This window comes from Miniopterus schreibersii (genome assembly GCF_964146895.1).
Source record: "Miniopterus schreibersii genome assembly, chromosome: 2".
Classification (NCBI taxonomy): domain Eukaryota; kingdom Metazoa; phylum Chordata; class Mammalia; order Chiroptera; family Miniopteridae; genus Miniopterus; species Miniopterus schreibersii.
In genome coordinates, this window is record NC_138102.1 from 18,428,824 (window position 1) to 18,453,420 (window position 24,597).

General features: G+C 41.1%; 1 protein-coding gene across 10 annotated transcripts in view; it reads left to right on the plus strand.

Moving 5' to 3' along the window:
• UNC5D (unc-5 netrin receptor D) overlaps nt 1-24,597 on the plus strand; it is a 680,073-nt gene that overhangs the window by 265,846 nt on the left and 389,630 nt on the right. For all 10 annotated transcript variants that reach the window (XR_013998001.1, XM_081125678.1, XM_081125672.1 and 7 more), the window contains exon 4: nt 21,152-21,255. Coding sequence is in view for 9 of the 10 variants with exons in the window: in XM_081125678.1 (XP_080981804.1) it covers nt 21,152-21,255 (104 nt within the window). In the remaining variant the exon portion in view is untranslated. The remainder of the gene's footprint in view (nt 1-21,151; nt 21,256-24,597) is intronic.

The following is a 24,597-nucleotide window of genomic DNA, read 5'->3' on the forward strand; positions in this document are numbered from 1 at the left end:
AGTTGGTCTGTTAACCATTCTTTGAGTAGCAAGACTCTTAGAAAACCTTTAGGAAGCACTGTTTGAGAAATGTTGATTTAACCCATTCATCCAACTGTATCACTTAATGACTGGGAGAGTGATGTTCAGGAAGGTTAGGTGACTTGCTAGAGGCCACGCTGCAGAGGGCAGACAAGGAAACAGACCTTACCTCCTTTACCCCTCCCTGAGTGCTCTTACTCTGTGCAATGAGTGTTTGAGAACCATAATAGAAAGGAGAGGTCATGGGCATTTGTGTGTTTCCCTGAGAAAAGCAGTGATTGCTTTCCTGCTCTGTTTCTGAGTAAATTGCATCCTTCCTCACAGTCAAGTTTTTGCATGTATATTTATATATATTTTTAATATGTTTTTATTGCTTTTTTTTTTTTTAGAGAGAAAGGGAGAGGGAGAGAGACATCAATGTGGGAGAGAAACATAGATTGGTTGCCTCCTGTATGAACCCCAACTGGGGACTGAATCCGAAACCTGGGCATGTACCCTGACCAGGAATGAAACCTGTGACTTTTTGGTACACAGGACACACTCAGCCAACTGAGCCACACTTGACCAGGGCTCCATATATATTTATATGTATGCGTAGTTACATTACTTATTTATACTTATATGTTTATGTATTATATATTTATATTTTATATATTCATATATATTTATATATGCTTTACATACATATAAAATCACAACACATTGCTTGCTGCCTTAGTGGCTATAAAACAGGATGTAGCCAATGTTCCTGTCATCTTAAACTTGTATATCCCTTAATAATTCCACTCGGCGTCAGAGATGTTGGCTGCCCATCCAACTTCCTGGGACTGGAAAAAGCTGAGGCCTGGTTTCCAAAGTGATTTTTCTAAAGGGGAAAATAAATAAGTAAAGCCAACCCACATTTTACCCCCACCAAGTTGGCACCAGTCCATCCCTAGGGAGCATCTCCCACAGGCCTTCTCTCGTTTGTCTGTTCCAATCCAGCTGGAGGTAGTCGGGCTGCTGTGGCATCTGTTACTGCTGCTGCTGGACCATTGTCAAAACTGGGAATATTCAATTATGCGTCCTTCTATTTTCATGGGTGAACATTTGGCTGCTTAGCCATTGCTTTTCTTTCCTGTTTTTCTCCCTCTTCTTCATCTGCTCACAAAATGTTTTTCCTGTTTCATTAACCCTTGATCGGTCAGTCCTTTCTTGACGCTTGGGCCTTTCCTTCATTATGGGAGTTGGGGTTGAAGGGGGTAAGGGAAAACATTTGCCTGTTATAGTCACATAGCAAGTTGACTGCTTGGAATAAAACTCAGCAGGAAACCACTATTTTGTTGATTTTTTTTCAAGAATAAACATATATGATGCATCTTGAATATAATTTAAATATGTTGTTTATTTGAAACACTCCTAAAATATCTATGCAATTATGTCAAGAATAAATGAAGCGCTTAAAGGAGAATCTCATTTAAGAGCTGTCAAACTCCCTGGCTCATTTTACAGTCACACGGTAAAAAATGGTATTTTCATTCCTGTGGTTCTTTTCTTGGGGCGGTCATGTCTTTTTGAAAACTATACAAGAGAGAGATCCAATTAAATCTCAAATATGGATCTCTGCTTCATTACTTTGATACATAATTTCAGCTGCTAAAACAGTCAGTGACCCCCCTCTATTGGCAAAATTAAATATAAAAACACATCAGTACAGCCACATCTGTCTGGTATTCAGATTCATCCTTGATCCCTTCTTCCAGCCTTGTCACCCATCACATCCATATGAGGGTGCCCAGTGCCAGTTGCGCTGGCACAGCTCGGGTTCTGGGACATGTGACTTGCTTTCCCCCTTCTGGACACAGTCATATTCTTTCTCCTTCTTGGAGTCTATTCTCAGCCCCATCTCTCACTCCTCTGTCTCCCCAGCTAATCCCTACATCAAGGCTCATCTTGCAGGCCATCTCCTTTACTGAACCTAGTTTAGCAAATACCTTAATACAAATTGACCTCAGCAGCCTGACATACCAACTGAGCCACTAAGTAAGATAACCATCTAGCATCTCCTGCTTCAAATTGGATAAAATCTAAATGCCCACCTCGGAGTTCTCATAGCATTTACTTAGTACTTCTCCCGTGCTACTTAGAGTTTTCCCAGAATCACAGTTATTTTGAAGTTATTTTTGTATTTATTTTTATTAGCTTATAGCCTGCTTTAAGATTCAGCTGCATTGCCCTCATTGTCTTGGCCTCTGAGCCTAGGGCAGAGCCTTATATATCAGCTTTGTGTTATAAATGTTTGTTTGGTCTGAAAAGGAGCCCTGTCGATACCAGCTATGGTTCCGTCAAAGGGCATTTGCTTGCTGTGTGTCATGATTGTGCCTAAATCACAGGACTAACACGCCATCTGGCTTCTTAGTGAATCCCTGGCTCAGAAGAACATTATTATAAGGATAATCTTGGTCCTGCCTGGCTTGTGCACTACGCCTAGTCTTTACTGCAACGAAAAAGAGGTCGAAGGGAGTTGGGAGTGGGCGAATCATTACAACCGTACAAGTCTGCGATGTGCAGTATCCGGCTCTGAAACAACTCCAGGTTACCTGCTCTACCTGCACTGTCCCCTTCCTTCTTTTCGTGACGTGGAATTCAACCACGGGTTGTGCAAAATATGTTAAGACCAATTCTGAGCACTTGGTAGACATTGCACAAAAGCTTGAAACCTTCCTCTCCTTCCCCGTGGAAGAATGTGACCGAAGTCAAGAGAAAATATTGTTCTACTCCACCAAAAGCCCGTCCTTGCCTTTAGACTGAAACTGCTGTGTGTGTGTATTATTGAAGGATGTGCGAGTCCGGGCCGCCGATGAACTGTGCGCTGTGGAGGAGCCCCTCGCCCAGGAAGGGTGTGGGGTTCGACATGCTGCCTGCTCTCCACCAGCCGGGGTGTGCACCCTAGAATGTGGTTGCAAGCACCCGGAGGAGGGGGCTAGTTTTTCTTGGCACATAGGTGCTGTTTTCTAGCCAAACCTTGAGCTTGCAGGTGTCCAGTTTATACAAACGTGCCACATAGATGTGTTGCAACAGAACTGGGTACATAATTTGTGGTACCAAGTGCAAAATAAAAATGTGGGGGCCCTTGTTCAGAAATCATTAAGAGTTTCAAGCCATCAACATCAAGTCATTATATCAAGAATGGGGCCTGTGCAACCACACTGGTCCCATGTCTGTGGAACTGGATGTGAGTGGCAGTAATGGTGATTGTTCAGTAAGTCATTTCATTTATGTCATGAAAGGCTAGGGACACATTCACACTGACTCCACATAGAGCTGCAGACAGGATTATCCAGTTTTGCTTCAAAATCAGAGGCAGCATCCCAGGAGCTAAGTTCTAAGATGGCATATCTGGGGTTAAGCTGGCCACTAGAAATGCCCAGTGATGGAACATTCTCCCTGTGGCCACATTCTCCTGGGAACTGTACAGAGGCAAGGTGTGGATGGATGTCTGGTTGGTGATACCTTAGAAGGAATTGCTGCATGAGATGAGCAGGCCAGGTATGGACTAGTGCATTTGTTTTTTTAATATTTTGATTTTGACATAATTTCATACTTTGAGAAAAATCGCAATATAACACAAAGAATTCCCGGAAGCCCTTTACTAATATTCTTCAAATGTTAACATTTTACTACATTTGCTTTGTCATTGTCTCTCTTTCTCTGTTTTTCTACATATGTATTTGAGTACAGACAACTGTAATTTATTTTTTGATTTAAGATTAAATTGCAGACATGATACTCCCTTTCCCCTAAATACTTCATTGGGTATATTTTTTAAAAAACAAAGATTTTTTTTGACATAACTGTAGTATGACTATCAAGAAATTAACATTAATACTATTATGTAACCTAGAGACCTTATGCACATTTCATCGATTGTTCAGTAATGTCCTTTATAACAATAACAAAAATCCTAGAGCCTGGCTTACATCCAGTTGAGAGGTTTCTGTAGCCTCCTTTAATCCAAACAATTCCTGCCCTCCTTTGTCCTTCATTGCACTGAGTTTTTGAAGTGTAAATGTCAGTCATTTCTCATGTCTCCCAGTTTGAACATGTAAAAAGGAAACAGCAGCCATCTAGAAGGGACTCCCACTGGCCAAATTGGGACAATTTGAGCATCAAAATAAGTGATAGTGAGGTATTATAACTAATTAAATAAGAATCCATGAATCTGGGAGTGCCCTTATAGTTGCTAGATGGGATGCTGCCCAATTCATGAATTGCCTAATAAAGTTAATTGGGGTGGCAAGGGAAGGAGTGGGATAAAGAATCTATGAATCTATACATTTTAAATTAATGAATAAGTAATATGTAAATAAATACATGCAGAAAAAGGGAGAGCTCTTCCTTATAGTAGAATAAAAACTAATAAAGCCTGGCCGGGCGTGGCTCAGCGGTTGAGCGTTGACCTAGGATCCAGGTGATCAGGGTTCGATTCCCGGTCAGGGCACGCGCCCAGGTTGTGGGCTCGATCAATGACTCTCTCATCATTGATGTTTCTACCCCTCTCTCTCCCTCTCCTTTCCTCCCTCTGAAATCAATACAGATATATTTTTTAAAAACACACTAATAAATGTAGAAGGAGTGAAGGAAATGTAAAATCGAGATTTAACCTCTATCATAATATTAATTGATTCAAACAAGCATTATGGATGCTAAACCCAGTGGGTGAAAGTTTTAGGAGTAACAGGATGTTTGCATAATCTCAAATTATCTCCCCACAAGATACTTGGTAATTACAAAGGGGGAATTAGTGACACTGCAGTAGAAAATCCTGCCATATACCACCTTAATTAAATGATTGGAATTGATATAATCAGCAATGGGACAAATCCACAGTATATGTCTCCTGATGTGGTGAACTGAGAAGACTGTAGATATCCCTTCCAAAATATCTACTGTATATTTAACCGTAGGAAAATGTTAAAAAAACCTAAATTGAGAACCATTTTACATAATAGGCCATTTTTAACTGCACACATCTCTCAAAATGCCAGCCTCGTGGGGAACACTGCTGGGCGTTCTGGGGATATAAGAAGCCACAAGATAGACATGGTACATCATTCTGCAGCATCAATTATAGTCTCCTTTAAGTCCGTAAAACATAAACATGAGTGCAGTTGGAGTGGAAAGCAAACTTCTCTTGAATTGGGAAGACGCAGCTTGAAACTTCGAAGCCATTTATTTTGTGCACGCCACGTCTTTTTAGGCTCCACCCATAAATGTCTTGAGGATGTGAATTTATTCGGCTCTGCCAGGATGGGCACTTGAGTAGAAAGTGTGAGAAACAGTGAACTATAAACAATCGTGATTCTATGAAGAGAGTAGAATGATCTGTTTGGAATTGATATAAATTGTGCTACCTTTGCTTACTGTGTGCACAATTGAGGACATCAACCTTAAAGATGGGAACTACCAGGTAGAATCACATTGCTTTATGATCTATCCTACTGTGGGCCATGAAAAGAATTTCGCCAAATAATCTCCCTTCATGTTATTTATTGCCAACCATGATTCTACCAAGAAGAATTTGCAGAAATATGGCCACAACCTTTTTAGGAAATTACAACTAAATTCAGCCTGTCATTCATGTGGTGAAATAAACCTTAAAGTTCCTGGAAAATGGCCATTTCTATAAAAAATCTCAGTGAAAGTTTATCAGGGAAGAAGATATAGGTTTTACTTCAATTCAGCTCCCATTTTCTCAACAAAAGGAGCCTTCAGACAGGTTATGCAAACCAACCTTAAGCCAGAAAAACAAAAACTAAATTTATCTTTGGTAAACATTGAGGATGTCGTGAGCCTGGCGATATTAGTTTTAAGTTAGTTTATTGAACATCCCTCCACCAGAGTAAGTAAGGTCCGGAGTGTGCATTCTAGAGATTTGTTAAGTGGTACAGGGGTGCTAAGACGTGGAAGTGTCAGCCATCCACGAATAGTTAATTATCTACCATGTTCTAGGTAGCACAACAGTAAAATTCCGCCCTCACATTGATGAGTTTGCAGCCTAGTGAGGGGATATACTTATGAACGAGTCTTTTCAGTTGAGCATGGTTAGTGGTACGCACGATGTGTTTTAAGAGCCCGTAAGAGGGATAGTTTACTTATCCTTGAAGTCTGAGATGCACTTCCTGAGCTAATTCCTAAGGAAGGATATTTTCAGGCCCAGCTCGTGTGGCTCAGCGGTTGAGCATCGATCATGATCCGGGAGATTGAGGTTCGATTCCCGGTCAGGGCACATGCCTGGGTTTCGGGCTCGATCCCCTGGCAGGGGGCGTGCAGGAGGCAGCCGATCAGTGACTCATCATTGATCTTTCTGATGTTTCTATCTCTCTCTCTCCCTCTCCTTTCCTCTCTCTGAAACCAATAAAGATATATTAGAAAGAAAAAAAAAGAATATGTTCAGGTTAAGGAAAGAGCTTGAGTAAAAGCACAGGAAGGTGCGACACTTTGGGAACTACAGGGACCTAGATGGGAAAACAAGGAGATGGGCCTGCCAGGGTCAAGTAGATTGGTGGGGTTCTCTAAGAGTTTATGTCGTCTGCAGCCATTGAAGTGTCATAAGCAGGGCAGTGATGTCTCCTCAGAGGCTCATGACAAGACCTAGTGCCACCATCTAGATGATTCTGTTTCCTTCGGTCCCATCCTACCCAGCATCAAGTCCTGCCCACTCTATCTCCAAAACGTATTCTGAATTTGTCCACTTCTCTCCATCTGGTGCAAACAATTGTTTTATTTCTGCTGTGATAATCTTGCTGCTTCTGTTCTTGCCCTCTGAAAATCCATTCTCCACACAGTGGCCTGAAAGATTAAAAAAAAAAAACACACACACAAAAAAACCAGATCACACCATTGTCTCGGCTGAACTACTCCCACTGGCTGTCCAGACTCCTTGGTATTGGCCCCATAAGAATTACCCAACCCCCTCTTACCTTCCCTACACTGCAGTGACCCCCTTCATTGTCCAGCCTCGATGACTCTCCTTCCTCAGGAACCCATAATAGTCCCTCCTTCAGAGCCTCTTGCCATCCACCCTCTTCCTGAAAAGCATCCCCCAGACCTCTGAATGGTCAGGTCTTTCCTGTCAGCTTTAGTTTAATCTGCATTATTTGTTACATCCCTTTATAAGATTTAATATACAGTATGGATTTGCTATGAAAAAGGTGAACACCTTCTGGCTGAAGTGATCTCTTAGATCCTTCTGGCAAGGCTGATTGAAGGTCAGACAAAATGCAGCTTACCTGCCTTGCCCTCACTTGCTCTGTGCAGCCAAGCAGGAGGCAGGCTTGCAGGAGGAGGTGGCATATGCCATGGTGCACATGCTTAAAACACTTGGCCGCATCTTGTTCTGATCAATCTTTCTGGCTTCGGGGAGACCTGGAGCAGGGGTGGGTTGTCAAAAAAAGCTAACAGTGTAGTTAAAAAATATATGTCTTCTTGTTGCTGGTTGCTGTTTGACTGTCCCTCCCTCCACCCCCATCTCTCTGCAGTACTAGTGCTGAATTATAATGAGGTGGTGCTTGTTAAAGTTTAAGGTTATTTTTAGGTCATTTCCTTTTAAATTCCTTGCTCATTTGTATCCTTCTGATTTCCTGTGGCAGGTTGGAAGAGCACTGAGGAAAGTCAGGAATGATTCTTCATGTCTGTGGTGTTCTTGACATTCTATCCCGCCAACCATGAGATTCTTTTCGCATTCCTGTGTTCATCAGGATGCTGAGCTGCACATAAGCTCCAGTGCTCTTGTAGGGGATGTGGGGATTAACCAACATCATGGATAGGAATCCAGATAGTAGGAAGTGGAGCAGTGTAATCTTTCCATATGCTTCTGGACAACTGAGCTGCCTGGTCTAGTCAGTGGTTTCTGGGATTGCACTTTAAAAAAAAAATTACATCAAAAGCATTTTGTTTCAGTAGCTATTTCTGCATTCAAACAAGAGTCAATATTCCCATTAGCACAGTAAGTAGAGCAATAGTACTGGCAAGCATATAGACTGTGGAAACTATGGATATTCTGCTCCCATACCTTTCAGTGGAAAATGATGTAAAGATACAAAATGTGAGTTATTAGCTTTATTTTAATTTGATATAATGCCTTAAGAAAAAAGGAGTGGAAAATTTCTGTTTTTTCCCCCCACCGAATAACTGTTCTCTATTGAAGATTATTGCGATCTGCTATTTAGGTCAAACTTCAGCTGCCCTTTTATGTATCGACACAGCCAAATCAATATAATCAATGCACAGAAAGTGCCTTTTATGGAACTTGGAAACAAAACAAACCCCACAAATCCTTCCCCAGGAATGGTTTCCATTTATGGAGTTCTCACCCATGGTCCCTGCTGGAAGAAGTGGTGCTGAGTGGCTTCTGAGACGTAGGCGGCCATGCCGTGTGTCACAGATGCCCACTGTCATGTTCATCTGTCCAAGAATGTACACCTAGGCAGGGTCGCTGCATGTGAATAGGCTCAAGGATAATAGAGTGATTATGTGCTTGTGGATTCTTGCCCCTCTGACTACGACTTGATCCTGAAAGAGAATCAGCCATTGATAGTGGCAACAGATGAAAAAAGACATGATGAAGCAGGCACAGTGACCCTGCACTATCAGAAGCCATGAGTAAAAGCAGAGCCTTTAAGACAGAATAGAGGGAGAGATACTTGTCTAGCAGGGACAGAAGCGAGAGAAGCAGCATCTTTGCTAAAAAGACTATGAAATCACCCAGTCAATGGAATTACATTGGGTCTCTTCATCCCCTTGCCTGGCCATGGTACAGTCTCTCTAAGACCTGCTTGTTTTGTGATCCTTACTCTCTCTTTCAAGCCTGGTCTGTGGTCTTTCTTGGTTTCCAATCTATCCTTCACTCAAAATTCAGGTTCTTGTCTTCCCAATATTTAATAAGTCCTCAGTTTGGGGGATCTGAATGATTTTTTTTGCGTGTCCTTGTAAACAAAAGAAGCCCAGTAGAGTGGGATGTATTGAGGGAATAGCTCATCAGAGAGCAGGTCAACTTAGTGCTCAAGCGTTCTGTAAAAGTGCAGCTGTTCCTGCCCACCATGGTGTGTCCCTGCTCTGGATATTCCCTTTGCAACACCACTGTTGCCTGACGAACCATGCTGCTTGTTGTGGAAGGGCTAATGGCACACAATGCTAGTTATAAAACGATTGATTGATAACTGCAGAGGAATTACAGAGCGCAGGGGATCTGACAATGCTCCAAAGTTATTCTAGGACCCTGCAAAACAGCCTTCAGGAGCCTCTGCAAGACAGGACCACTGGCATCAGCCCAACTCCTTATTTTCCCAGACCCTGCTCATTACCTGGTACCAAGGCAAAGTCAGGGGAAACATGGAGAGGCCCATGCAATTCAACTGTGCCCAGAGGTCTCCCATCTTCACTATTGCAGCAAGATTTACTCAGCAGCAGTTAAGTCTGCAATATTCAGAAATCTTAGGAGTAAACAGATGTCACCTGTACGCCCCAGGCATATGGGAATCTACACATGGAATCGTGCTTTAGTGCCAGTTTCTTTTAAGGAGACCGGCGAGATCAGAACTATAAGTTCCACAGCAAAGACACAAAATGAAAGATAGAAGCAGCATAGTATTACTATGGATCAGTGGGTTAAGAAGCTTGCAGAATTCATAGATCTAAGCCAGGCAGAGAGTTTAAGCCAGGCTGGCAAGAGATGCCTATATAATGTGCCAAATACGAGAACACTGTCACCTAGGAAAGGACTGACCTGACAGGAAGCCTTATATACGCTTCTTTTGGGAACTGGAGTTAGTAGCTGGCTTCTCAGGCCATAACCATCTAGGGCTGGAGAGTGAGGCAGAACCGAATGGGAGCACCAGGCCTTGACTTCCATTTTGCTGGCATCCATCTGTTCTGCATTTGAACCAGCCCTTTCATGACAATTGATCTATATTTGGCTGAGTTACAAATTCCTTTTATGTATGACAAATGTGGTCTGTTGTTTCTTTAGAAAAATATGGGTGGAGAAGATGCAAAGCTGATTTGAATACCATTGTCACTGGACACTAATGGGACATTGTGCCATCCTCCTACAATCTTAAATGACTATGGCCATGCCTGGGTTTTTTTTGCTTGTGTTTTTTAATGACTATGATTTTTCACAGGCTGATTTGGTTTGAGTGAGTAAATTATTTTTATTTCATTGCATTAACTGCCAGAACATTGAATGAGCTGATAACTCCCTCGTGTTGCTGAGCTGCAAAGAACTATTATTCTCAATTGAATTTTTATTGATTTTCTTGTGCTACAATGACTTTCCTAACATGGTAGCATGAAAGGAAAATGAGAAAAAGGCCAAATAGGGCGTGGGGTGAGGAAAGGGAGGCGACTGCTTCCCATGTTCCAGCCCCAAATGCACGACTTATTGGCAGGTACTGCTGACTCTGAATGATCCTCTTGATTACATGATTTACAAGTTAGTCAGCACCCGGCCTCATCACCTTTCCCTCCTTGTGCCTTCTGCTATTTTTGTTCCCAGTTATTTTTGGCCTTCTTGGCGTTCTACTGCAGAGCTGGATAGGGCAGCGAGATGAAGAGAGAACAGTAGTCAGGATGATGCTCCAGATTGTCCAGGGCTGATGTTTTTGTTAATGTCATTTGAACACACACAAGGAAGTGAAAACGAATAAATGTTACTTTAACATCATTGTGGTGCATTTATCTATCCATCTGTTTCCTTTTCCTAGTCATCTTCACCATTGGAGGCTTAGTTATATATATGGGTTTATAATAAACATTCAGATGAATTAAAATGGAAGCTCAGTTATTCATTCAGTCAATATCTACTAATAAGTGGCCTCTATATACACTTCCAGGTACTAGAGACAAGGCAATGGGCAAAAGACATGACGAATTCTGTCCTTGTGCACAGATTCCCATAATGAAAATCAAATTAAAGAAGAACCTTTTTAGAATTCACTAAAGATTTTAAAATGTAGTGCCTCTTGCTTCCTTCTTTAATAGACAGCGTGGTGGTGAAACTTGTACAATAAAAAGCTGTGGGACATCTACCCCGTGGAATACTATGCAGCTGTGAAAAAGAAGGCTCTCTTACCCTTTGAGACAGAGGGACCTGGAGAGTATTATGCTAAGTGAAATAAGCCAGTCAGAGAAAGACAAGTACCACATGATCTCACTTATATGTGGAATCTAATGAACAAAATAAATTGACAAACAAAATAGAGCCAGAGACATGGAAGCGTGGAACAGACTGAGGAATCTCAGAGGGAAGGGCAAAGAGGTGTAGGAAGGGATTAACCAAAGAACTTATATGCATCTATGCATAACCCGGGGACACAGACAATAGTGCCATAGGCCATGGGGGGATGGAGGGTCAATGGGAGGAAAAAGGGGGACATCTGTAATACTTTCAGTAATAATGATAAATTACAAACAAATACACAAATAAGAAAGAAACACGATGTGTTTCTTCCCTCCCTTCTGATTCAGTTTGGTTTAGTTAAGAGGATCTGGATGACTAATAGGAAAGAGAAGTTTTTTGGGCATTGTTTTGGTTTTTTTGGTCATAAAAGTAATTCACGTTCATCCCAGAAATTTTGGAAACTGCAAAAAGAAATGAAAAAGATAATTTATATGCCTGTAATCATCCAATAGCAGGTCTTTGAAATGTTGAGTGATTTCTCTTTAGGGCTTCTCTATAACATACATGGTAATCCCATACCAGTGGCTATTTTAAAATCTTTAAATCATCAATCTTGATGTGTATGCGTGCAGTTCAGTTCAATTCCCTTGTACCAAACACTGTGACAATTATTATTTTCCTCTCTCCCATAGACCATGTGAGCATGATTATAAGTGAGATTACAAGGTGGGAATCTATTTATATCCCACCTTCTCAGTATGTATGAATAAAGCCCAAGCCTAATAGAAGAGTGTCCTTATGTGGTATGGTAACTTAGGGAAAGAGAGGTAGCGAGGCAAGCATTTTGCAGAGATTTGCAAGAAAGGAACTAGAGAGCATATAGATGTTAAAAAAAAAAAAATTAAGCCAGTAAAAGTCTGATGGAAACAGTAAATGCGATATGGTGTGTATTATGCAAGCCTGTGCGCTGCTCTGCCTCTGCTTACTTACTACTTTCTCTGAGAAACTTTCCTGGAAAGGTTAAGGTAGGTCCCACTGTGATACATTTTTACAGAACTTTCTGCCTCTCTGTCTGCTAGCTCATCTGTATACCTCATAATTACTTGTTTAATGTCTGTGCTCCCTGCTGAAACATATGCTGTGGGAGGGCTGGAACGGTCTATGTCAAGTTCAGTAATGCACCCCCACTGCCTGGCAGCGTGAGTGAGCGAATGCAGTAGGCTCTTGCACATTTACTGAAAACCTGAAGGTAAATTAAGAGAATGGCTACCTGCAGAAATAAGTTTTTAATGCAGATGTACCTACTTTTATTTGGAAGTAGTTATAGTCTATAAAAATATAATTGCTACATTTGAAGAAAGACAGTTCTTACTAAAAATATATTAAAGATACAGATCATTCACTACAAACTTATCTTAGTTGGCAATTTATGCAAACATTCACTTGCAAAATTTTAAATATTCTTTTTTAATTATTTTTTTAGTTTTGAGATAATTATAGACACATTCAGTTGTAAGTAATAATAAAAAGAGATTCTGTGTACCCTTAGCCAGTTCCCCCTAATGGTAATATATTGTAAAACTGTAGTAATATAATATTCTAGCTGGGGTATTAACATGGACACAGTCAAGATGTAGAACATTTACATCATTTCAAAGAATCCCTCATGTTGTCCATTTAGGGGCACATCCACTTCCCTCCCGCCTTCCCCTGTCCCTAACCCCCAGTACCATTCATCTGTTCTTCATTTCTGTGTCGTTGTCACCAAATAATATTATATGAAAATTGAATGATACATTATGTAAGTTTGGGGGATTGCCTTTTCTCTCTCAGCATTATTCCCTGCAGAGTCATCTTGGTCATTGTGGTACATATCGATAGTTTGTAGCTCTTTAATGTGTGTGTGGCATCCCATTATATGAAAGCATCAAAAGATATTGACCATCCCTGTATTATTAAATATTTAGCTTGTTAGCAGTTGTTCAGTATCACAGATGAAGGTTTGAGCAATATCACTATACATTTTTTGATGCAGCTGTTTAATCATTTTCTTAGAAAATTTTAGAATAGTAAATTACTGAATAATATAAGTGAACTTTTTTAATAGTAACTTTATTGAGATATAATCCATAATAGCTGTAATGAATTCACCTATTTCCGGTGTACAATTTAATAGTTTTTAGGGTAAATCAGAGTTGTGCAGCCACTGCCAGTGTCAATTTTTGAACACTTGCATCACACCAAAAAATAAAAATGTTTCCAATGTTGCCTGTTACCCCGCACCCTCCTGCAGCCCTGGGCCACTGCTGATCTACTTTCTGGCTGTATGGATTCACTTATCCTGGGCCTTTTGTTTAATGGAATCACATAGTGAGCGGTCTTTTGAGTCTGGGAACACAAATCCTGATTCGATGAGTAAAGGGACATATCGATGCTTTTTAAGTTGACTTTTCTTTAATAGTTATATTGGTCCTTCTAAACATCTTTGTTAGCATTTGTGTTTCTTTTATAAACTCTGTTTTTATGCCCCTTTGCCATTGTATATTAGGGTATTTATCCTTCGCACTTTGCTTTACAGGTGCCCTTTCTATAACAAGGCCTCTGCCTATGATTTTGTTTATAATGTTTTAGATAAAACCGATTTTTAATTTTTTAAAAGATTTATTTTGTCAATCCTCACCTGAGGATATTTTTCCCATTGATTTTTAGAGAGAATGGAAGGGAAGGAGGGGGAGGGGGAGGGAAACATCTATGTGAGAGAGACACATCGATTGGTTGCCTCCCGCCTGTGCCCTGACCAGGAAGGGAATCCAACCCACAACCCTTCTGCGTCAGGCCAATGCTCTAACTACTGATTAACGCTGGCCAGGGCCAGTTTTTAATTTTGACAAAATAATATCTCCCAATCTTTACCTCGAAAGGGTTTGTTCTTCCTTCTGTTTTAGGTTTAGAAAGGCTTCCCCATCCTAAGATCCAGCAGATATTTTAATGCTGCTGTGGTTTTGTAATATGCTCCAGTGCTCTTCAAAGTATTTCACATGTATTAGCATTTCATTTTCACAAAAACTATGAAAGGAATTATTATTCTCATTTTATAGATGAGGAAACTGAGTGAAAGAGAGATAAGCATACTTATCAAGGCGTTAGTAGGTCCCAGGCCCAGAATTCAGTGGGATACTCAGGCTCCAGCCCTCTCCCTCTCCAGTGCTTGCAGTACTGCCTAGTGCATTTCTGGATCACATGATAGCAATTTATGTTTTTATTGTTAGTTAGTTATTATGCATGTTTATGATATGCATTTCTCTTTCCAGAATTTTTAGATAATTACATGAATATTTTATGTATTATAAAAAGTGTTTAGATTTGTGATTAAGAATTAAGTGGTTTTAATTGCCCACTGCCAGATTTTTTAAAACCACAACTTCCAATTCTTCCGGTTACTTAATTCATTATTTTGAGTGTCTTTTCATTATTTATTTTATTTTAAAAGGTAATGTTTTCAGGAAGGGTATGAGGCTGATTAAAATCTCTTGGCTCAATCATGTCAGACTATTGTCAGTTTCTCATGAATAATAACTTGTTTGGGAATAGAAAATTAGTACTCATGTATTTTCCTAAAAAAACAAAAACAGACTTGATTAATTATACTCTGATAGACACTAATATTGGGAAAAGTTTAGCCATAGCCTGATTATTTTTTCATTGTTAGTTACTTCTTTTTAGAAAAATTACTGAGATATATTTAACAAATAGCATTGTGTAACGTTAAAGTGTACAGTATGGTGATTTGATGCATGTTTATATTGTGAAATGATTACCACAATAAGGTTAGTTAGCATATCTATTACAGCACATACTTGCTTTTTTTTTTTTTTTAGTGAGAATATTTAAAATTTACTCTCTTAGCCCTGGCCTGGTAGCTTGGTTGGTTGGAACGCTGTCCCATACACCAAAAAAGGTGGTGGATTCAATGCCTGGTCAGGGCACATACCTAGGTTGCAGGTTTCATCCCCAGTTGGGGCACTTAAGGGAGGCAACCTCTGGATGCATCTCTCCTATTGATGTTTCTCTCTTTCTCCCTCCCTCCTTTCCTTCCTCTCTCTAAAATCAATAAAAACTTATCCTTAGGTGAGAAGTAAAATTTAAAAAAAAGATTCAATTAAATTTACTCTCCTAGTAACTTTCAAATATTTAATACAGTACTGTTAACTGTAGTCACCAAGCTGTATGTTAGGTCCCCAGAACTTACTCATCTTATAACTGGAAGTTTTACCCTTTGACCAACATCTCCCATTTCCCTCCCCTCCTAGCCCCCAGTGGCCACCAGCTTACTCCTAGTTTCTAGTAATTTGGCTTTTTTAGATTCCACACATATGTGAGATCATATAGTATTTGCCTTTCTCTGCCATTTCACCTAGCATATTGCCCTCAAGCTTCATCTGTGTTGTGGCAAATGGCCCTGAACAATATTTGTGTGTGTGTGTGTGTGTGTGTGATGTTTTCATCCATCTGTGAACACTTAGGTTGTTCCCATGTCCTTGTGAGTAATGCTGCCGCATAGCTGTGCGGGTATCTCTTTCAGATAGTGATTTCGTTTCCTTCAGGTACGTATCTGGAAATGGGATCGCTGGATCATATGGTGGTTCTATTTAAAATTTTTAAGGGAACTCTATACTATTTTTCTATTTCTTTTTTTAATCCTCACTTTAGGATATTTTTCCATTGCTTTTCAGAGAGTGGGGGGGGGAGAGAGAGAAAGAAAGAGAGGGAGCGAGAGAGATGTGAGAGAGGTTGCCTCCCACACTTGCCCTGACTGGGGCTGCAACCTAGGTAAGTGCTCTTGGCCGGAATCGAACCCAGGGCCCTTCAGTCCACAGGCCAATGCTCTAACCACTGAGCCAAACCGGCCAGGGCCCTACTGTTTTTCATAGTGGCTGCACCAATTTATATTCCCACCAAAAGTGCGTGAGTCCTTTGTCCTGCGCATCCTCACGAGCACTTCTCCTGTCTTTTGGATAGCAGCCGTTCTAACAGGGGTGCAGGGACACCTAACTGTGGGTTGGATTTGCATTTCTCGGGTGAGTACCAGTGGTGAGCACATCTTCATATGCTTGCCTGTTGGTCATTCGTATGCCGCCTTTGGCAAAACGTCTATTCAGGTCCTTTGCCTTATTATTATTTTTTTCGATCGGATTGTTTGTATTTTTCCTTTTGAGTTGAACGAATTTCTTTTATATTTTGGATATTAACCTTTTATCAGACATATGGTTGCAAATACTATTTTGTAGGTTGCCTTTTCACTTTTTGGTCATTTCTTTCGCTGTGCCGAAACATCTTATTTTGATATAGTGATATTTATTTATTTATACTTTTGTTCCTTGTGCTTTTGCTGTCATATCTAAAAAATTGTTGTCAAAACCAGTGTCAAAGAGCATTTTTCCCTATGTTCTAGGAGCTTTGTTGTTTTAGGTCTTGACATTTAAGTTAACTCATTTTGAGTTAATTTTTGTGAATGGTATAAGCTAGGGGTCCAATTCATTCTTTTGCATGTGAATATCCAGCTTTTCCAGTGTCATTTATTGAAGATCAACCTTTCCCTTATCTAATGTACTTGGTCCCCTTGTCAAATATTACTTAACCGTTTATTTGATGCTTTCTTTCTGGACTCCTAATTCTGCTTCATTGGCCTATATATATGTTTCTATTCCAGTACCATACTTTCTTGGCCTCTTAAGCTTGGTAGTCAAGTTTGAAATCAAGGAGTGTGAGGCCTTCAGCATTGTTCTTCTTTCTCGATTGCTTTTGATCTTCAGGGTCTTTTGTGGTTCCATGTGAATTTTAGGATTTTGTTTTAATATTTCTGTGAAAAATTGGAGTTTTGATAGAGATTGCACTGAATCTACAGATGGCTTTGGATAGTTTAGAAATTTTAACATTAATTATTCCTATCCATGAAATTGCTAGTTACTTCTGTTTGTTTATTTCCTACAAATAAACTTATAAAATATTATTTAAATTTTTCTTAATGATGTTAAAATTCAAAATTTCAACTATGATATATCTAGTATCTTTTTTCTTTTTAAAACTATTTTGCCATGTATCCAGTGACTCTTTTGAAAACACAAGTCTTTTTCTAGCTCAGAGAATAAGAATTATTATTGTACCAATTATTATTTCTTTCAGCTTGTTGTCTCCTAAAATTCCTATTATATTTAGTATTATATTTCTCTATCTCAGCATTATCTTTTGTTATTTCTTTCATTTTTTCTGGTAAATTCATTATCATGTTATTATTTTTCTCTTAACTTGCTTATTCAACGTGTATTTATTAAGGTTCTGTCCTGTATCTGATATACAGTAGGCACTGGAGACATAGTGGGGAACATCTCAGACATAAATCCACCTTCATAGAACTAGAGCTAGTGAGAAAAACAGATATGGAGTAACCAGTGATAAGAGCTCTACTGGAGGACATTTCTTAAACTGGGATTTGTTGGTTACCAAGCTATTATTTCCCATCTGTAAAACCACTGGTCCCTAATTTGTGAAGCTTGGGGCTGGGACTCCCTTGCCAGATCCACCCACGAACAGGGACCCCAGAAGGGGCTGGCCAGTGGAAGAGGGAGAAAGGATGCTCCTTCCTGTTCATTTCCTGTCCCTTTGATATCATCTCAGCAGGGTTTCTTTACCTTGGAAGTGGCAGTTGCTTCTTATTTCCAGCTTTTTTTTTTTATATGCTTCCAGAACCAGCCTAATCTTACCCCCTAGAGATGCCAGCACCAGTCTAGTGGGCAATCCTTCATCAGGGCTTTGGGTCTCAGCTCCATAACTTCAGAGGTACTAGCACCACTCAGTAGCCTCTCCTTGGACATTTGATCTCTCCCTAAGCTTCAGAGTTCTACAACCCCGACCTCTCCTTTCTGTTCCTCCATCCTTCTTTCTAGGGTGGGACCTGCTTCTAGCAGTTCCCCTGTTGCCTTTTTTTCCTACAATTATTTACCTTAATATTTTTCTTTTAAAACAACTGGTGTGTATTGTTTTACAGCCTGGATCCTGACTGACACACCTGTCTCTTGTTTCATTGGTTCAGTTTTCTGCAATATTCAGCATGCTATTTGCCATCTTTTTGACAGATATATTACAATTCAGCACTTTTGTTATTTGTTTCTTTTCCTGCATAGTAGCAATTTCCTTGATATCAGATGTTCTCCTATTTATAACTTCCTACTTTAGATTCTCAGTTGCTATATCCTTTTGACTTTAAAGAGCTTAAATTACAAGTTATCTAAAAATGCCTCTTGTTTTTTATCCTAAGAGGAAGACATTTAATTTCAGTTCTATGGTTTGTCTCCTTCGTTTGTATTATAATTCTTTTTATGTGGCTGGGGATGTTTTCCCTATGAGAAGTTGCATAGGTTCCCATCTGAATCTCTCAAGCCTTGGAACTAACATAGGTGATAAATGTATTTAGTTTGACAATTCAGAAACCAATTAGGTTGGGTGACCTCTGGTGGGAATCAGAGGTAGAGTTGGAAGCATTTATCTCTGAGTCTAAGAATGTATTTCCATAATTTTCATTAGATTCAGTAGCTAGCTCAAATTTGTATGGTATGTTTGCCCTCTTTGGAAGTCAGGAACAGCAGGATCCCTGCCACCAGCGTTAGGTGCAGGCTAGGTCCTGGTAATACTTGGGTTTTTCACTTGGTGTGGTATCTGGTGCATGAATGGCTGCCTGTTAGGAGTTGGATCCAGATATATGACACCCCTGTTGTTCCCTAAGCCCCTTCTCCATTGCCTTTAATATTTGTGTCTTCCCACCGAGAGGTGCTAATATGCTTCTTGTTAGAACTCTTCCAGTGATTGCAAAAGTCAGTTGGGAAGAGCAAGAGATTGGATGGGTCCTTTCTTCAAACTGATCTTGGCTGTATGAGAGCTTCTAGAAGTTCTCAGTCTCTTGTGGATAGATAATACCCTTTCCTATAGCCCAATGTCAATACAGGGTTTTCCTTTTTTATATACATATTTAGTTATCTATTTATCGAACGGTTGTTTTTCTATCCTTCATCTGGTTTATTACACACTTTAGTGTTGTCAACCTGCAATTTTTATTTAGCATCACTGAGTGAGACTTCCTTTAAAAAACAAAGTAAACATGGAAAAGAAAAAAAAATGGCAAACACACCAAACAAAATTTACCACACAAAAAAACCACTACTTTTTCCATTAGCAAACGGATGTCACGTGTAAGTCACTCACTCTCTGTGACAGACTAATTTCTGTATGGTTCTGATAAATAAGCGAGTCATGTAGAAGAGGAATTTTCGACTCAAAGATCTTTTGTAGGGAGAGCAAAGGAGAATTTGTGGTAAGATTGTGGAGGAAACGTGAGATTATTTTTATCCCAGCGTTACTCAACGGCCCCTTCATTCACAGTTTTGTCATAGTTATGTGACCTTCCTCACTCTTGGAGTCAGAAATTCTGAATCGTAAAGGCTGTAACAATATGCGGATCTCCAACAGTACACTCGCTTTACCATTTGGGGGGCAACAGAGAAACAGGAGGATGGTCCCTGCCATCTGTCTGCACCGCAAGTCTTTTTAGGATCTTTTGCCTCGTATATACTTGTGCAGATCTCTGAATATATAGCACCGCTGACAAAAGACATCGGCTGCCTCTGGGAGGGAGAACATTAAGAGTAAAATTCCAAAGCAAGTGAGCACAAGGATTGCTGTGCTTGTTGTTCAGCGAGTGCTTTTGACTTGCTAAAAGCAAGTTTAATGTATTTATGAAATTTATAAAGATGTAACTGATTCTGGAGCTCTGCTCTTTACAGGGAACATATTTCATGTTATTGTAAGCACCGAAGAAAATTAAATCAATAAATCCACAGCCTGTAATTTGAGATACTCGATTGAAGAAAAATGCGTTGTCGGGGCGGGAGGGGGAGTCATTTGCATGGAGAGGGCGCTTGTAAAACTGCCTGCGCGCTCCTGTCCCAGGCTTTGGAGTGACTGCAAGAATTTAGCTGGTGCTGTAAAATTATTAAAGTGTCATTATGACACCTCCAAGGAAGCAAAGGTCAGGTCTCCCTGTTGTTAATGAAGCACCTGCTCAAGTGGAAAGCCATGCAAATGAAGCTCTTTCTGAACTGCCCACGCGTCCCTTTCCCGAGAAAGCTTTGCTGGTGCGGGGCCAGGCCTAGCTGTCCCGAAGCTCGGTGAATTTCCCCCGTCACTGGCAGAGATGCTCTGTGACCACTGGCCAGCCAATTAACCTCTCCAGGCATCTCCCTTCCATGTGTAAAAAGGTTAACAGTGCAGCTTGTTTGCAAAGTGCCTGGAGCCCTCCGTGAAGGGCACTACACAGATACCCAGCATTTGTGTTTGAACAGAGGGCACTGCGTTTTTTAATTATGTGTTTGGTTGGCTAGATTATAGATTTTGCTGTGGTTCAATGTGGCCCCTTCTCCCTGGTTACAAATAAAAGACTAATAGGTAATACCACTCTATTATCATCTTCTAGAGCCCCCTAGAGGGTTAAGGGAATGGCAGAGGTTACAGATTAATAATGTATTCTTTCGTTAATAAAAAAAAAAATATCTCACACGCATCTCAGCTGCATAATAGCTGTGGATGGCAATTTATTAGGCCAAGTGTTTCATCTGTTGCTAAGCAGATAATGCTGGCAAAGACTCATGAAATGATGAGTTTTGTTTTTTTCGGCTCCCCAGTAAATCTTTTACCCTCTCATCAATATAGAGCATTAAGCACAGTTTTGTCAAGGTTTATTTCAAATGCGCTGGTGCATATTTGGGGAAAATGAATCTCTCATTCTTGAACTCCTGAAACAATGACTTTCTGTGCGTATCTAGGTCTTGACAGTAAGCTGCCTATTTTATTGTATTTGGAGCAAATGTGAATAATTCCGGCCCTTGAGCCAAGTGTCATATATCTCCCACTTCTTTGCAGATTTACGGAAGAATTTCGAACAAGATCCACAGGGAAGGGAGGTTCCCATCGAAGGCATGATCGTGCTGCACTGCCGCCCACCCGAGGGAGTCCCTGCTGCCGAGGTAAGACAGACGCCTGGGACCAGGATGGAGTCCGGCCTGAAGTAAAAGCCTGTGTCTGGCATTCTTGCCGTCTGGACCCAAATGATAAAGATGGTGAAGAAAGTGTGAAGGAAATAAGTTGGAGGAGTATATTGTCTCTCGTCTACTTTCTTGTTGACACTAAGCTCTTGCTAGGCAGCCTGGGTGGGACTGGGACTGTGTTCTTGCTTTTGGTGGCCTCTGATTATGTCGGTGGCACTCTGTCCTCAGTCAGTCCCCTGGGGCACTCTGACATGCACATGGCTCATGGATCCATCTGAACTGTAACAAGCAAGGTCATGTGCGTGCGTGCCCAGGGAAGGAGGTGAGCCCTTCAGTGGTGTTTGCAAGTGCTCCTTCGTCATTTGCTTACGGAACCCTCGGGGAGCGTTTACTATGTTTTGGGCGCTGTGCAGACGTGATGTAAAAGGTGATGAAGCCACTGCGGCCTGTTAGTCTTTCTTCACAGTGAGGTGTCTAGAATCCAGAGTCACTGTGGTTTTATTTTTTGCATGTTTTCTAGCACTTCTGCCATATTCTTAGAATATAATTGTGAGGAATAGGACAGTACTGTCATCGGGAGGCTTCCTAAACCTTCCAGTCGCTATTAAAGATGCTCTGAGAGGCCAGTAGTACGGCTATTGAGGCAGTGTTGGCGGAGGCGGCGGTGACACAGAAATACAAGGGGCGCTTAGTAGAATTGCAAGTTTATAAACACGGGACTGAGCTGAGCATTACACAGTTGTGGCTTTTCTCTGGGAAGCTAGGAGACTGTCCTTGGAGCTCTGGTTTATTCACTGAGAAGAAGAGGTATTTAAAACAACCAAATAAACCGAAGAAAACAACAGGAGCCTCTGCTCCATGGTTTAGCTAAAGTTGCTGTGGGATTTCGGGAGCTTTAAGCTAAAAGCACTCCTGGGAGTTGAACAGACAAAGGAGCAAAAAAAATAAAGGGGAGCGAAAAGACACACACACTGGCATATTTAGACAGAAAACGTGCTGGGCGGACACCGTGCAAAGTTCTTATGGTTCAGGGAAATGAAGCAAACGGACTTGAAAATTAAAGCGAATATTCCATGCATGATATGAAATAATTAGAAAGGAGAATGGTTGTTTTTTTAGATTTTTATTGAATGATATTTGATTTTTTTTCTTCGCCGCCGCTTCGTTCTTTCTAAAGCGTGCCCCAGTCCCTGAGCAGGCGATAGGCAGCAGGGCATGGGGTGCGCAGGGAGCGCGCCAGTCTCATTCAGGGCACCCTAAGCGCTCCTGGGAGCCTAAGTTGGGCATCAGTAGTTCACTACAGTCTCAAAATCCCAATTTCCAAATGCTTCATGCATCAAACGTCTTACCTATGTAGTAACGGCTGTGCGAACAGCCAGGCTTCCTTCCAAGCCTGTGCCGGGTCACTGCTGTCAACTCCGGCAGAGAAACGGGGAGGAAGGTCATGTTTTTATTAGCCATCTGCCTGTGGAACGTACCATTCTCACATGTCTAGCAATCAATTTTTATAGCTGGAAGAGAACTTTGATATTTACCTGGCACAGCCTTTGCATTTTAAAGGCAGGAAAACTGATGCTCAGATCAATGACCCACCAAAGGTCTTGCAGCCTTTTAAGGGCTAACTGTGTTTAAAATCTTTAAACAGTTCCTCAAAGCTCTCAGGGTAAAAGTGTCTGTTCCCTTGGTGCCTTATGTGGGCTGACATAATCTGGCCTCTGTTACCTCTGACCTCATCTTCTGCTACCTGCAGCCGACCTCCCCATAGCTACACTGGTCTCCTCACTCCTCCTCAGGTGTGCTAGCCATGCTTATACCCCAGGGCCTTTGCACATGATGGGCCCTCTGCTAGAATGCTCTTCCCTCCTTTAGGCTTGCTCAAATATCACCTGCTCAGTGAGGCTTACTCTGGACAATCTATTGAAAGTGTCACTAACCCACCCCCTACATATACTTTCCAGCTTCCTTCTCTGCTTTATATTTTCTCCTTAGCTCTTATCACAAACATACCACTGTATTTACTTTGTTTATTTTCTGTCTACTCCACTAGAATTTAAGCTTTGCAAGGGACATTTTTGTTTATTTTTTTCTATCGCTGTATCTCCAGAAAATAAGCTACTGCTTCTCATATCCAGGCGCTCAATAAATATCTGTTGACTATGAATGAAAACTAGTTTTCTCTATTGATGAATATTTGAGGTTATACCAGGGTCTCTCCCAGACAAAGCTGTGAAACCCATTAGACCATGGTTGTTTTCCTCCCATTCCGGTACTAGCAAGTGTTTAAGACATTCTCTACCTGCTCTTTGAAGACATAAAGAAAGAAAGAAATAAGCAAAAGAGAGAGAACAAAGGAAAGAAGTATAAAGGGTGTACAGTCTGGTAAGGTAATAGCCAAAAGGGAAAATATACCTTGGTGTGTAAATACATCCGTAAGTGTGCATACATGCACACACCCATAGCCACACCCCTGCACGCGTGTGCATGCGCGCACACACACACACACACACACACACACACACACACTGAAGCAGCTTTCTAGAGACTGTAAAGGATTATGAATTACAGGACTTCAGGGCTCTGAGGACCATGGTTGGTAGAGGGGATCCTGCGGGGATGTCGACTAACCTCTGGGAAGTAAGTAGCATTCCTGCCTGTTCAACTACTTGGGAAACACTGAACTTGGCTTAAAGCTTGGAAACAGCGCTTACACGTCCCTCCACATTTCCTGCCCCTGTTCTTGAAGGCAAATGTGTTCCCCCTGTTCACTCCACTCATTTTCCATCTTCAGTAGCTTCTGAGGGTGCTTTTCAGCTGTTAGCGCAGGAGCAGAACAGGAGGTGAAAGCTTCCAGTGGCCACACAAACCAGTGCCAGTGAAAAGATATTTGGGAAAGCTGTTGAACAGGGGAGAGAGAACACAGTACAGACGTATCAGAGAGAAAGTCTATTTTCTTTTCTGGTGCCTACCCTCCTGCCAAATTTCCAAACTGTAGGGATTCACTTTCTTTATCAGTTACCTAGGGCTGCTGTGACAAATCACTACAAACTAGATAGCCTAACACAATCCAAAATGTGTTCTCTCACAGTCCCCCGGAAGTAAGGAATGAAGAAGCAGGCAGGGCTGGTTCATCCCGGGGGCTCGGGGGGAAGTTTTGTCCATGCCTCTCTCTCAACTTCGGTGGTTGTCAGCAGTATGTGGAGGGGGCGCTATTTGCCTCAGCGCACATTCCATTCTCCCTTTGACATCATATCACCCTTTCTCTTTAATCATGTGTAAGATTTAGGAATAAATTTCAGAGTCAGGCTGGCTAAAATTAAAGAG